This window comes from Carlito syrichta, unplaced genomic scaffold, assembly GCF_000164805.1.
Source record: "Carlito syrichta isolate Samal-C Ts95f unplaced genomic scaffold, Tarsius_syrichta-2.0.1 Scaffold302276, whole genome shotgun sequence".
Lineage (NCBI taxonomy): Eukaryota > Metazoa > Chordata > Mammalia > Primates > Tarsiidae > Carlito > Carlito syrichta.
In genome coordinates this window covers 1,064,307-1,079,636 of record NW_007246372.1, presented here as the reverse complement: position 1 = coordinate 1,079,636, position 15,330 = coordinate 1,064,307, and the positions used below count along the sequence as shown (strand labels likewise).

The following is a 15,330-nucleotide window of genomic DNA, read 5'->3' as shown; positions in this document are numbered from 1 at the left end:
CAAAAAAAAAAAAAAAAAAAATATATATATATATATATATATATATAGATATATAAAACCAAGAGTCAAATACCATGAAATATTTAGTAAAATAGTATTATAATTCACAATGTTGTCTTCAGGGATATAAACAATTCAGAATACAGATTTGAGTAGTACTGTATCATATGATTATTGAGGTAATATTTTCAGAATAAAGCTGAAGTTTGGAATAACTATGCTATAGGCCACAAAATATGGCCATATTACACCAATACATGAAGAAAATGTCAAATCTGGAGCATCAAAAAAGGACAGTAGGCTGGGCATGATGGCTCACACCTATAGTCCCAACACTTTGGGAGGTCAAGGCAGGAAAACTGCTTGAGCCCAGGAGTTTGAGAACAGCCTGGGCAACACAGTAAGACAAAAACGAAGACGAAGAAGATGACGAAGAAGAAAAAGACAAGCGCATCCCTCAACTAAATCTGACTTTCATGAGGAAGGAAGGCACTGAACCTATTAGAAGATGTCTGTGAAAGATTGAGAAACAAGTCCTTCATTCCTCAAAGAAATCAATCTTGTTGATAAATGTCTTAGTTACAGGGGAGAAAAAGTACAGATGACTAAGCTGAAAAAAACCTTCTGGCCTGTCTTCTATCTTTTCTAGGCAGTGTTGTTCCTGGTAACACACAAAATAAGGTATGTAAGTTAGGGAAAATAGTCGTTTTTTACATGGAAAATGGGATGATAACAGCAACAGGTAAGGAAGCCTCAGGCTTCTGAGGCAGAAGTACTGGCACCCCTATGTGGGCACAGTAGATAATCTGAAAATGATAAAAGTACTGGCCTGTTACAACCTGTGTCTATTGTAATTAGAGGGGAAAGTATTATAATCCAGCAGAAGTAGCCCTTCAGAGACTAAGGAGAAGCATTTAATCAGACATTAGTAAATGAGTACTTACTGCATACAAAGGCAATAGATTAGGTGCTGAGGGATCAATCTCAAAGAACCTTCTGCTATTCTGAAATTTAAAACACCGGGCTCGGTGGCTCAGCCTGTAATCCCGTGCCTTTGGAAGGCTGAGGTGAGTGGATTGCCTGAGCCTGTAGAGTTCGAGACCTGCCTGGGCAGCGAGACCTCATCTCTACAATAAATCAAAAAAATCAGCTGAGCGTGGTAGCACATGCCTGTAATTCCGACTACTTGGAAGGCTGAGGCAGAAGGATCGCCAGAGCCCAGCAGGTCGAGGCTGCGGTGGCTGGGAGCGGCCACTGCACTCCATCCAGTCTGGGTGACAGAGGGAGACGCCAACTCAAAAAAACCCAAAAAACAAAAATAAAACCGTACTCTTATTTTCTCAAGTCTATATATTTTATGTAATGAAATAAAATGCATATCATATATCTCTTGCAGGGGTGTAAGACTAAGCATGGGACCCTTTAAGAAAAGTTTTGCAAAATGCCCTTCCCCTTCAGGCTTTTGGCTATAGAAATAGCCTACTGATTCTCTGAAAATAGCATAAGCTTTCTTTAGCAAATGGAATATCACCCTGCTATTCTCTCCCTTACTCTGTTTCACTTTTTAAAATTTTTTATTTTGTGAGTCAGGGTCTCACTTTGTCACCCAGACTGAAGTGCAGTGGCACAATCTCAGCTTAGCACAGCCTTGACCACTTGGGCTCAGGTGATCCTTCTGCCTCAGCCTCCTGAGTAGCTGGGACTACAGGCATGGCCCACCATGTCCAGCTAATTTTTAAATTATTTTTTGTAGAGATGAGGACTCATTATGTTGCCTCTGCTGGTCTTGAACTCCTGGACTCAGGTGATCTTCCTGCCTCAGCCTCCCAAAATGCTGGGATTATAGGCGTGAACAACCACACCCAGTCTCTCTTGCACTTTTTAAAAAATAACAATTAGTCGGGGCTCGGTGGCTCAGCCTGTAATCCCATACCTTTGGGAGGCTGAGGTGAGTGGATTGCCTGAGCCCGCGGGTTCAAGACCTGCCTGGGCAGCGAGACCTCATCTCTACAATAAATCAAAAAATCAACCGGGCACAGTAGCTCATGCCTGTAATTCCGGCTACTCGGAAGGCTGAGGTGGAAGGATCACCGGAGCCCAGCAGGTCGAGGCTGTGGTGGCCGGGAGCGGCCACTATACTCCAGTCTGGGTGACAGAGTGCGACTCTGACTGAAAAAAAAAAAAATAACAATTAAGATTACCTGTCATTTTACACATTTTTCATGTTTCTCCCAACTATAAAATATAAGCTCCATGAGGACAGCAATTTCAAATGTTTTCTTCAAAGATATATATATAGATAGATAGAAATAGATAAAGATATATATTTGTTGCTGTTGTGGTTAAGACAGGGTCTCTCTGTTGCCTAGGCTAGAGTGCAGTAGTATAATCATAGCTCACTTGCAGCCTCAGACTCTTGGGCTCACTGGGTACAGTGGTTTTTGCCTATAATCCCAGCACTTTGGGAGGCTGAGGCATTGGAGATCAGCCTGGGTAACATGGCAAGACCACATCTCTGAAATAAATAAATAAATTAGCCAGGCGTGGTGGTATGTACCTATAGCCCCAGCTACTTGGAAGCCTGAGGTGGAAGGATCACCTGAGTCCAGCCGGTCGAGGTTGTGGTGGACATGAGTGTGCCACTGCACTCCAGCCTGGATGACAGTGAGACTCTGATTCAAAACAACAACAAAATAATTCCTGGGCTCAAGAGATCTTCCACCCTCAGTCTCCTGAGTAACTAGTACTGTAGATGTGTACTACCACATCTGGGCAACTTGGTGAGACCTCATCTCTACAATGAAATCAAGAAATCAGCCGGGCATGATAGCGCATGCCTGTAATTCTGGTTACCCGGAAGGTTGAGGTGGAAGGATCGCCAGAGCCCAGCAGGTCGAGGCTGTGGTGGCTAGGAGCGGCCACTGTACTCCAGTCTGGGCAACAGAGTGAGACTCCAACTCAAATAAAAAAAAAATTTTTTTTCTTTGTATAAATGAGGTCTCACTATGTTGCCCAGGCTGGTTTTAAATAGCTTCAAGCAATCCTCCTACTTTGGCCTCCCAAAGTACTAGGATTACAGATGTGACCTATTGTGCAAGCCTCTAGAACTGTATTTCGCATGTGATAGGGTCTCAGAAATATTTGTATATTTAAAAGCCCCAACTATGTTAGAATTGGAAAATTCTAATATTTTGGCATATCTGTGTATGTGTGTGTGTGAGTAAATTTACAGACCCTATGGTGTAATTTCCAGTGTAGACCAAGTCAGGAGTCAGAGGATCAGAAAGAAGCTTGTATGAGGAAATAGGAGAGTTGAGTTACTGCAAAACAATGCAATATGTCTTATTAAATGGACTGAAGGGATCAAATACTATCAGTAAACAGCTTTAAAGAGTGAACTAAATGTATCTGTTCTTTTTATGTTTGAAATTGATTGTAGTAAATTCCAATTCACTTCAGATTAGTTGGATTAACATTAGTTTTCTTCCCTGATAAAGCTTTTAAAATTTATTTAGAAGAGTTGTTTTTTCCCCCTTCCTAAATTACTCTGTGCAAGATTGAAACAGAGTATCCCATTTCTATTTTGGGATTTGCCTGAGTCACAAGGTAGTCTTGGCGAATCACTCTGCTCTATCTCTCAGTTTACTGAGGCTTGCCTGGGAACTTGAATTGTCAGCCAAACAGGAAGAGAGTCCTTCTGCCCAGCTCCAAAAGGTCTAAGTCATATGGATGTGGTAAGATTTAATGATGTATATAAATTACAGCAAATGGATTTCTCAGAGGGTGGGGAAAAAAGCAAACATTGAACTTAACTTCCTTTATACTAATTCAGGACTGGTAGAAAGGGCAGACCATTACAATATAGCTGAGCAAATTTTCCAATATTTGCATAACCTGTATTTTCAACTGAAGATACCCCTTCTGTATTCTACTATATATGACACCTCAAACCTCAAATGTAAGAAAAGGAATCTGACTCTGGTCAATTATACTGCTAAAAAAACTGGCAATGTTTATAAACATGTATAAACCACAAAGGCCCTTTTTATTTTCAAGGATAATACAGTGTTACTTCTACCCAGATACTCTTATTTGTGCCCCTTATGTGGTCTTGAATTCCTGTTGGTTGTGGAGCTAGCATCTCCTCCCTTAGTGCTTATAATTCTCCCCTCCCCCCATGATGCCTACTAACAGAAATATTCTTTCTGTACTCACACAAATGCAAACAAAAGAGGTGTAAAGGCCCGGGGTGCAGCCACACAGGTCTCAAACTGATCAGCTGCTAAGCACAACCTAAACCTCTGCCTCTCTTCACTTGGCTGAGCTCCTCTCTCCACTCAGGGTTAGTGATCATGTAAGGCATAGGAAACTTAGGACCCAGGGGGCGCCTTTCAGCTGAAAACACCTCGCGCTGCAGCAAGCTAGCTGGGAAGCTCCCAGTTCTAAAGAGAGGCTGTTTACCAGAAGAGCATAACAAGGGCAGGTCTGACTGCAAAGCTGGGACAGGGAGGCAGAGCCACCGCCAAGGGAACCCCGGCTGGACACTGAGTGTTCGATCACCTGCAGGACAAAGAAGGCGAAGATGCTGTTAGCCTGGGTACAAACATTCCTCGTCAGCAACATGCTCCTTGCAGAAGCCTATGGATCTGGAGGTAAGATTACAATCTTTCCTTTCTGCTGCAACTTAATGAAGCAGAATGGGTAAAGCCCCTATTTCCCAAACATGGCTAGGATGACAGGAAACGAAGCTTTTAGCTGGTTTTTGTTGTCCTCTAAAAGCTTCCCCCCTACCCTCCTTTCCTTGCCAAGGGCTTGCAGCTCCATCTTTGCCATTAAGAACAAAGGCAAGAAGCCACTTTATCTTTCCCTTTCCTCGCTCATGAGTGCATGGAGCTTAGGGATTCCTCTCTCTGCCTCCCTAAGTCCTGTTCTGTTCAAGCCCTTCGCTTGGTGTGGCCAGCCCGCAGGCCCTCCTTCCCCAGCTTCCTCCTGTGGCTCTCCAGTTGAGGGGAGTGGGAGTTTGGAGTTACATCTAGGCAGGTTCCCTCCGTTTGAGGCTCTCTGGAATCTTTTGCCTGACTGAATCAAGGCAAATTCCCTTGGGAGAAAGTATTGCCTGTTAAATTGGCAGAAGGTGGCCGTATCCGTGGAGGAGGGAAAGCCAGAGTTTATGTAACACGGGCATTATAACACAGGGATACATGTCAGGGCCGGCCGCCCACCGACCCAAAACTCCTACCACCTCCCACCAAAGCCAGACCTCCCTCCCCCCAAGCTCCCCCACTCCGGAGTGGCCACAAGTTCAAGAGTAACAACCCTTGGCACTTCTGCAGCGTTTTCCGGCTTTCAAAAATAAAAATAAAAAATGGCTAACATTCTCTGAGTGCTGACTGAGGGCCAGCACAGGCTAGCGTTTTTCAGGCGCTCCGTCTTCCTTCTCCTTCGGGCCTCACAGCAACCCCGCGAGGTGTGTGGGAGGGGAGGCAGGAGGGCGAGCGGGTGGGGGTTGTTTCCACGAGGGAACTGGGAGGCCCAGCAGGGCTCAGGGTCCCCCAGCCGGACAGCGGTGGTTCCAGATCCCACGCCCGCCACTCAGGGTCCGGGGGGCTCCCCTTCCTCACAGGCTGCTTCTGGGACAACGGCCACCTGTATCGGGGAGACCAGTCCTCGCCCGCACCTGGCCTCCGCTGCCTCAACTGGCTGGATGCGCAGAGCGGCCTGGCGCGGGCCCCCGAGTCGCGTGAGTGTCCGGGGCGGCGGCGGGGCGGGCGGGAGGCGGCCGCGGTCCCCGCCCCGGCCCATGGAGCCTTCTCTCCCCCGTCAGGCACCGGCAACCACAACTACTGCCGAAACCCGGACCGGGACCCGCACGGACCCTGGTGCTACGTCAGCGGCGAGGGCAGCACCCCCGAGAAGCGGCCTTGCGAGGACCTGAGCTGTCCAGGTAGCAGCCCGGGAATCCAGGATCCCGCGCCAGCGGCTGACTGGGAGCGGCCTTTACACCCGGCGCGCACGTGCGGCCGCGCGACGCCGGCCGGCCCCGCCCCGCCCCCGCGCGGTCCGATTGGCTAGGGCTGTCTCCAGGCTGCGGAGCTCAAAGCCCATTGGCCGCCGCCGCCGCTCGGAGTGAGCTCATCCTCCGCGAGCACTTGTAAACAACTGCGGTAGGCGAGGCTGCGTCTCGCCGCCGCGCGCCCGGGGGTGGCTCTTGGCGAGCGAACCCCTTAGCGTTTATTGACCATTTGTGGAGCGTCTCCTGTGTGCTAGGCACCCTGCTCACAGCCCCCATGGGAAGAAGCTGTTTGAGGGGATCTGAGCCTCCGAGAAGTTAAGCGATATACCAAAGGCAATGGCGGGGTCCAGATTTGAATAAAGTTTCTTAGACTTCAGAGAGCAGGTTGTTGTTCCCCAGGATTAAATGAGATAATTCTCTAGGATTAAATGAGATGATCAAGATAAAGCACTTAACATAGAGACTGGCATGGATCGTGAGCTCAATAAATGTGAGCTGCTCAGAGGAGTCCTGGGTTGTCTTCTGACTGGAGAAGATGGCAACTGAGCTGGGACTTGGAAGATAGCAAGAGTTTGAAGAGATGAAGACGAGAAAGTCCCTTCCCTTCGGTCTTTCCTTCACATTTTCCTCGTTCCAGCAATGCTGCAGCCCTCTCACGCCTGATTTTGGCCCTGGGGCAGCGTTTGGTTTTAGTGTGGGGTGCATTCTAAGATGACCCGCTTCCATCTCCCTTACCACTTGAGCCAGGGTCAACCTTGGAATTCATTTAGAGCAGTCCTTGATGAGAGCTGTTTCCCATCTCACCTACAGAAACCACTCCCCCGGCCCCACCAGCCTCCGCAACAGGAAGCGAGGAGGTGTCTGAAGGGCCAGGTGAAGTGCAGGTGTTTGCTCCTGCCAACGCCCTGCCTGCCCGGAGTGAAGCTGCAGCTGTGCAGCCAGTGATTGGGATCAGCCAGCGGGTGCGGATGAATGCCAAGGAGAAAAAGGACCTGGGAACTCTGGGTATGACGGCCCCACCCTTGCCCTTGTTGGGATTCGAGATGTCATTTGCTGATTGTCTGGGGTGTGGCTAATGGGACCTTATGTCCTGTCCTTGGCAGGCTATGTGCTGGGCATTACCATGATGGTGATCATCATCGCCATCGGAGCTGGCATCATCTTGGGCTATACCTACAAGAGGTCAGTAGCTTCTCTTCTGGGCCTTCTTGAGAGGAGGAGGGGAGGAAGGCACACAAAGTCAAATCAAACTTTGTGGCTTTCTTGCCCAAAAGGTAGTGTGGTGTTGAAAAAAGGAAAGCCAGCTCAAGATGTAGACTTGGTTCTAGTCCTTACCAGGTGGCCTTGGACAAACTCTTTCCTTTGTTGGCTTATTTCTCACCCAAAAAGCCTTCTGAGGTAGGGATTTTTGTTCCCCATTTTGCAGATGAGAAAGCCTCTATCAGGCGAAGTGACTTGCCCAAAGTCACATTGACGGGAAGTGGTGGAACCTGGATTCAGACCCAGCTCTTTTGATACCAAATTCCCTGCTGTCTAATTCAGCACACCTGGCATGGAAGTGAGTGGCACGGCAGATATCAGGCTGGACACTCATTGCAGGGACCCAGAGACAATTCTTTCAGTGAGTTATAAAATTTTGCTACTGGAAAAGGTTTCCAGCTGTTTTTTCAGTTGGGGTTTACATTTCCTGAGCCATAAGCAGTGGGATCTCCACTGATAGGAAGAAAAAAATAAGTCGGAGAACAGGAAGTCTGTTTGCCACTTTTCACCACACGTGAGAAAGCCAAAGAAGCTACTTGTGAAACTTAGGGACATGTCCTGTGGCTGGGACAGCAGGAGGAGGAATACTTGTTTTGAAAGGTCCCATGAGATGGCATGTGGAAAAAGGCTGTCAAGGTCAGTGACATTTCTTTTTTTTTTTTTTTTTTTTTTGAGTTGGAGTCTCACTCTGTTGCCCAGACTAGAGTGCAGTGGCCGCTCCCGTCCACTGCAGCCTCGACCTGCTGGGCTCCAGCGATCCTTCCGCCTCAGCCTCCCGAGTAGCTGGAATTACAGGCATGCGCTACCACGCCCGGCTGATTTTTTGATTTATTGTGGAGATGAGGTCTCGCTGCCCAGGCGGGTCTCGAACCCGTGGGCTCAGGCAATCCACTCACCTCAGCCTCCCAAAGGCGCGGGATTACAGGCTGAGCCACCGAGCCCGGCTCAGTGACATTTCATCTTTACAGCACTGGCTGACTCTGGAAAATTATTTGCCATTCTTGGGCAAAATCAGGAGATTTGACTTCAGATATCCAGCCCTGAGGGTCTATGATATTTCTCTTCTATTGTCTGAGAAGTCTTCCTGTAAGAGAAGTGACACAGTAGCCTGCATTTTACAGGCGTGAAGGCCATGTCTGAGCCCACAGCCCCAGTGGATCACCCAGCATTATATAAACCTAGGGTGTCCTTGGAGGTCTTGTAGTCAGCCTCCTTATTACAGATGAAAAAGAGGAAGTGTTGGGTATAATAATAGCAATAGGGAACATTTACCATATGTAAGTACTTCAAGCACTTTGCATGCTTTAATTCACTTAATTCTCACAATCACCCTTATGAAGTAAATGCTGTTATCTCCAGTTAGATTAGGAAACTGCGGCAAGAGAGGATATGTACCTTGCCTGAGGTTACACACCTAGCATTTGGTGGACAGAAGTCCTAGCCTTGCCATTAACTAGCTATCTGTGTGACTCTGGGCAAGTTGCTTCTATTCCCTGCTCCAGAGCATTGCTGTGGGACTAAGGCTTGTGACTGCTTATATCAGTATGTGGCTAGGAAGCGGTCAGTTCTTTTCTTAAAATGTGGGTTCTGGAATAGTGCGCTCCAAGCCCCATTGCTTCTCTGATTTTTTGTGATTCCGGAAGCAGAGGTCCAGAGAAGGAAAGTATTGACCTGAGAGGGCATCCCGACTCCCAGTCTGAGGCTGTTGTCCACAGTGGGGTGGTTCACATGGCAGGTCCAGGGACACCTGCTTGTTTATTTCGGAGTTGATGTAGTGGCCCTGGCCTTACAGTTCATCGTCAGATCCAAACCATGTTGGCTGAATTTAGCCCTAGAAATATTTCTTCCTTCCTCAGCCACTGGACAGCATTTGGCTCTCCTCCAATCCTGTGACAGTTTCCAGGCCTTTGAGGTGCTTGAACTGACTATAAATGTTTTTAATTCTGAGCTCAGTTCTGTTGCCCATTGGAAGCCAAGTATTTTTCTTCTAGATTTGTTCCTCCAGGCTGTCACAGGACTGCCCTGCGGCCTAGAATTTACTTTCCTGTAACCTCTGGGTAAGGCAACCAGTCACCAGACTCCCTGTCACTAACCATTGGACCACCCCTTTTCTCAGTACAACTGCTCTGAGAACAGACTGTACAACAGGAAACCACATGTGGGCTAGCAACAAGCTCTCAGCCCTCATCTCTCCCTAAAGTCAGAGAATAGAGTGTCTTGAAAAGAGCTGTAGGTTGAGTGTAGGTTCAAGTGTCCTCTGAACCTCTGTATCTTGTCTATTAAATGGGGATAACATCCCCCCTCCACACCCACCTACCCAAGATTATAAGTATTAAATGTAAATGGAAATAGTAGACACTGATCAGGTAATAATCAATAGCAGTCAACATTTACTTTTGCTTTCTTCATAAGTAAAGCCTTACTGTAGTATGCTCTTCCCTGATTATCTTGCCTAAGTTTCACGACCCCTATTGGAGCACTGTTACACCATTTTACAGTGAGGATCTGAGACCTAGAAGAGTTAGGTACCCTGCCCAGGCTAGTAAGCTATGTCTAAGTATTATCAGTATCTCCAATAAGTCAGAGGTCCAATAGCCTCATGTAAATTTGCTTTGAATTGCAAAGGACAGTAGGAAAAATAGAAACTTAAAAAAAAAAAGTCTGAGTTTAAAGTCAAAAGAACCAAGATCCAGTTCTGGAACTGCCACCAATTCTGTATGCGACATTGGAAAAGTTACTTCCTTCTCTGGGTTGAAGCTTCTTCATCTGTAGTGTAGGTGCAGGGGGTTAGATATGATGATCCTTCCAGCTCTAATAATAGTTCCTAAAAAGACAATACTGCTACAGGAAGTACTGGGTTCAAATCCTAGCTCTGCCATTTGAACAAATTATATAACATCTCTGTATCTGCCTTCCTATCTCTGAAACAGAGATCATAATAGACACCAACCACATAGGTTTGTTCTGAGGATGAAATTAGTGTAATTTGGGAAAGCAATTGGTGTTCATATCCCATAGCTGCCTTGGGGGAACTTTTCCGGAGCAGCAGTGTGGCCCAGCACTGCCTTTGACTGGGAAAATAACATTGGCTCAGAGTAATAATTGAAGAAACCAGTGTTGCCTGAAGGAGGTCTGCGGTACTTCCATCACCCTGGGAGAGGAAGTGAGAGGCAGGCAGCAGCTCCATCCACATCTGCTCTCTCTGGCTAGCCCAGCTCCCAATCCCATCCTGGCCTTGGAGCAGTCAGGGTAATTGTTGAACTCTGCCAAAGCCCAAGAGGCTTGGCTAATGGGACAGAACTTTTCCCTGGCTGGGAAGGGTGGGGCAGCACCTGGCTTACTCTCCGGGGAGGAAGGGCTGCAAGTGGGAGTGGGTCTTTGTCCTGGTATTGTAGGTCATGTGGTCCAAATGGCCAGTCTGTGACTGAGCAGCTAAGTGCAGTGTCTGCCAGCTCTGGAAGGAGCTCTTATTTTCTGATTAAAAAGGGGAGGGAAAAACTGTAAGTCAACACTTCTCCACCCATTTAGGAGAGGAGCTGAGTTACTGAATAAGCTTTTGTTCTTTCTTGGCTGCCAGACAATAGCCCACTAAAATCTGGCCCCCTCCCCCAAAGTGGTGAGAGAGGGCTGGGCTGCCTGATGGTCAGTGCAGCAGGCCTGGTGGCCTCTCGAATGTCTCCCAAGGGAGTTGATGGCAGCCTCTGCATCTCCAGGACACATAAGTACATTAGCAGCAGGCACATGGTGTTGGGTGTGTTTCCAGGCTTCTAAATGGGAGACTAATCCAGACTAGTCCCAGCATCGCTTCCTTTACCCTTGGCTGTTCTTACCAGCCCTGCTCTGCCCCATTAATGCAAATTGATATTTTCTCCTAAAGAATGATGTAGCCTGACCATTATCAGCAGTTCAGCTGGTCACAGGTAAAGGAGGTAGCTAAGGAAAGCAGGGCTCTAAAGTCAGATTCCAAAACCTCAGTTTCTTCATCTATAAAATGGGGAAAATATTATCTTGAAAGTTTGGAAATTAAAATTGAAATTTCTTTCTTATATTTCCTGTATATATAAAGTGTGGGACATCCAGTATTTGCATAAGTAGCTCTTTTCATCCTGGATTGTAGGAATGCTATTTTCTGATAACTTTGTAGGTACTCAGAAGTGTGAATTCCTGGCTTTCCCTCTTCCTCCAGCCCTTTAGATTTTGAAATTTAGGACTTAGCAAAAAGATACTTGCATACTCTGTTTCTTTTGTAAATTGCCTTTTGGTCTTCCACTGGCTTAGGGGCTCCCCTAGTAAAATTAAACCCAGACCTTTCAAACTTCTCCTAACATGGGCAATCTTGAAGAATCTGGCTTTTAACTGTATTATGAAGGTAGATGTTTCCTTCTGTGTGGTGGCAGTTGTAACTGATGAACAGTGACACAGGGAAGTGACACACAGGATTTGAGTGGGGGAGAGCACTTGGTCTAGACGACTTTTTCCCCATGTATGATGTATCCCTCCATTTCCCTTCTGGGTGCTCTGGGGGTTATTCTGCTGTGGGAGTTGGTACTGTCTGGTACAGAATCTAATGAGAGGAAAGGGGCTGAGTCTCAGGCTTACATGTTCAGAAGCTGTCACTTAGGGTGACTCCTGAGGAAGAGCTCACAAGTTTGCCTCCTGTAACCTTACAGTGAGAAATAGGGAATCAGAGCATATCTCAAATGAGAGATTTTATAGAATGTTAAGAGCCCTCGAGATTATCAAATCCAATCCAACTCTTTGTTTTTCAGATAATGAAATTAAGGCCCAGAGAGAAGGAAATTTTTGAGATCACATAAACAATACTTGACGTGGCTGGTCAGAAAGTTTCCTTGGGAAATGAAATTAAGATATCATTGCTTGATGAGTCAAGTTATATTCAGGGCAAATCGTAAAAACCTCTTACAAGTTTTTATAGCAATTTCACTATTTTCAACGTGTTTTCACATTCATTATGTTATTTGAGGCAGATATTATCCCCATTTCACAGATGAGGAAACCAAAGCTCAGAGAGGCTGTTTTGCCAAGTGTCACACAGCTAAGGCTGAGCTGCTACTAGAACACAAATAAAGGGAACTGGATGATTTAAGGACGGTTGTGAGGCACTTGTGCAACTCTTCCTCCTCTAGCCTTCTCCCCCTGCCCCTATTTTCCCATTATTTCTTCCCGTCTCTGGAAGCTTCTGTCATTGCATTGAACATCCTGATGAATGTTTAATCCATCTGATCTTAGCCATGTCCCTGAAGAGGTCCCTGTGTTGTTGACCAAGTCATATATCAGCTGCTCGTTCAAAGTTCCTTCTGGGACAGCTGAGCCCATGTCTAGTTGCTGGCCTTTATGCTAACCTAGGTCCTGGGTGTTGGTTTTAGTGTGCACTGTGCTGGGCACTTACCAAGCCCTCTAGTTAGCACTAGGGGTGGACTGGTCCTGTGGAATGGGCCCTACATGTGCAGAGAAAAGACTGGGTTTGAGTCCTTGTCCCCCCCATTTTTTGTGGAGTGATTTTGACATTAGAACTTCTCTGAGCATCACCCAGAGTCCAACAGACTTGGGTTTGAGCCTGCCACATCCTTGGAGCGTTCCTTAACTTCTCTGGGCCATTTCCTTGTCTATAAAATGAATTAGACCTCATCCCTAGGGCTGTCCTGAGATAAGGCATATAAAATCCTTAACATGGAGTGAGCACTCCATATGAATAAAGTGGAGTTCCGCTATAGCCTGATTGAGTTACTTAACTCAAAGGTATATGAAAATTCTTAGTGTTCTGATGATCATTGTCTCATTGTTTCCTATTGATCTGAGCAGCTGTCAGACTCCCTTTTGTCTCCTGTGTGGATTAGGGATAGTCCACTTGCAGCCTGGGCTCATACTTTCTGGGACTTTAGGATCAGAAGGCTGCCTCAGAGCAAGTTGATTAGGTCAATTTTCTGGACAACTTCATGAGTTTGGGCCAAAGCTCTGGGTCTTTTGGAGCCCTGGACTGAAGAACAAAACTGTATCTTGCTTTTAAGAATCTCTATCCTCATTCTTTCCATTGAGTCTCACTGCAGTTGAGTAATGGTCATACTGCTATCACCCCATTTTACAGATAGGGAAGCAGAGACCAAAGATGCAGGAGTTCCTTGTTGAATTTGAGGCAGTCTGGCAAAATGGATATCTAGTAACCTGGACCCAAGTCCTGGCTCAGCCTCTGATTTGCTGTGACCATGACAAGACATTGCTCTTATCTAAGACTTAGGGATGTTATCTAGTGAGCAAAGCCATGCAGGAGGTGTAGCCTGAATGCTTCCCTTTTTTTTTTTTGCCAGGGGGAAGGACTTGAAAGAGCAGCATGAACAGAAAGTGTGTGAGAGAGAGATGCAGCGAATCACCCTGCCCCTGTCTGCCTTCACCAACCCCACCTGTGAGATTGTGGATGAGAAGACAGTTGTGGTCCACACCAGCCAGACTCCAGTTGACCTTCAGGAGGGCAGCACCTCCCTTATGGGCCAGGCCGGTACTCCTGGGGCCTGAGTACCCCCCCACCAGTGGGCAGAAGCCCATGCAGACACTGGTGCAGGACAGCCCTCCCTCCAGCTGGGAGGATCTACACTTTGTGTTGTGGTTAAAAACCCTACCCCTACTTTTTTTTTGGGTGAATCCTAGTAACTGACATAAGCAGGTGACACTGTGGGCTGAGGGCAAGGCTGGGTAGGGTCCTAACTATCCTCCTTCTCCATCTCTTGGAGCAGGATTTTGCCTGTGGATGAAGAGAATGGCAGCTCCCACAGTGGTGCTGCTGCTAAGGGCTTCCAAACATTGCCTGCACCCTGAAACTGAACCAGGGACAGATGAGGAGCTCTCCCAGGCTCCTCTGTACTTTACTAAGCTAGCCTCAGTCTCCACTGTAGGCTTGAGAGGCATATACTGTTATCATAGTTAAGGCCAAGCAGGTCAAGAGAGTCGGTTGTTGGAAAAAAATATAGTTAAAAAAAAAAATTGGGATGGAACTCCCTCTACTGACATCTGAGAACCAGAAATCAATGTGTACAGAAGTCAGAACTTCAGGCTGAGAATGAGATCTGGGCTGTGGGCTGCTGGGTGTTCCAGCTTGCTGGCAGCAATGTGCCTTGACAACCGTGGGCCAGCTCAGGGCCCAGGGACACTTCCTGTTTCATGAGAAGGAAGGGAAGAATTGCACTGAATGTTCCACTTATGAAGAGGGTGAAGAAGGATCTGCTCCTGCCTTAGGCTATAGAGGCAGAGGTAGACCGGGGTGCACCAGTTTCTCTTCAGGGGTGGACAGTGACCTCTCTTCACTTTGTACGGGTGAGACAGCAGCCAGCTAACCCATGAGAATTAGACTACAGGGACCTGTGAGCTGCTTCTAAGAGATTAACCTGGAAACTAAGCTCAGAGGCAAGGTAATAAAGCACTTTAGGGCTTGCCCCTGCAATGGGCCTGAGTTGCCAGGTGGTCCTGTGGCCTCCAGGCCAGTGCCTTCCTGTAGGGCAGTGGGGCTAATGTCACAACCTTCACTTGCAAAACAATCACAGAACCATTGAAAAGGACATTTGAGTTCTTTAAGCCTTTTGGGTATGTGGGCCCAGAGAGGGAAAAGTGACTTGCTCAAGTCAGTACAAGCTACTGGCATGGCCAAGAGGAAAACCCAGGTTCCTGATTGAGCTCAGTATTTCTCCACTGCACTGTGCTAGTGGCTTAGCAGGGCCTCCAAGCCCTGATGTCACACTCAGAGGCCTTGGCAGTGTCCCCCAGCCACAGAGCTTCCTTCCCAGAGCCCTTCCACTGCTGGATGTGGAGAGGGGGGTTAGTGGGGCCCATTGCCTTCAGCAGGCTGTTACCTGGAGCCATTTGCTGTGGGGACCTAGACCTCTGGGGGTCCTTTGGTGTTAGTGATGCTGGAGAAGAGAACGTTACTGGTTTCTACTTTTCTATAAAATCATATCTCTGTATATATGTTTTATATACCTCATTCTGACACCTGCATATAAAGTGTGGGAAATTGCTCTGCATTTGACTTAATAAAAAAAAAAAAAGAC

General features: G+C 47.1%; 1 protein-coding gene across 3 annotated transcripts; it reads left to right on the top strand.

Annotated features, from left to right (window-relative positions):
• The first annotated feature begins 4,217 nt into the window (after positions 1-4,217).
• PIK3IP1 (phosphoinositide-3-kinase interacting protein 1) lies at positions 4,218-15,330 on the top strand. Of its 3 annotated transcripts, none has more exons than XM_008056194.2 (6): positions 4,218-4,652; positions 5,624-5,740; positions 5,825-5,944; positions 6,824-7,018; positions 7,117-7,195; positions 13,600-15,330. In XM_008056194.2, exons 1-6 carry the CDS (start codon positions 4,583-4,585, stop codon positions 13,802-13,804), a joined length of 786 nt encoding a protein of 261 aa, XP_008054385.1. In that variant the 5' UTR covers positions 4,218-4,582; the 3' UTR covers positions 13,805-15,330. The 3 variants fall into 3 exon arrangements, with proteins under 3 accessions (XP_008054385.1, XP_021567085.1, XP_008054386.1); XM_021711410.1 differs by having other exon boundaries at positions 5,624-5,744; XM_008056195.2 differs by lacking the exon at positions 7,117-7,195.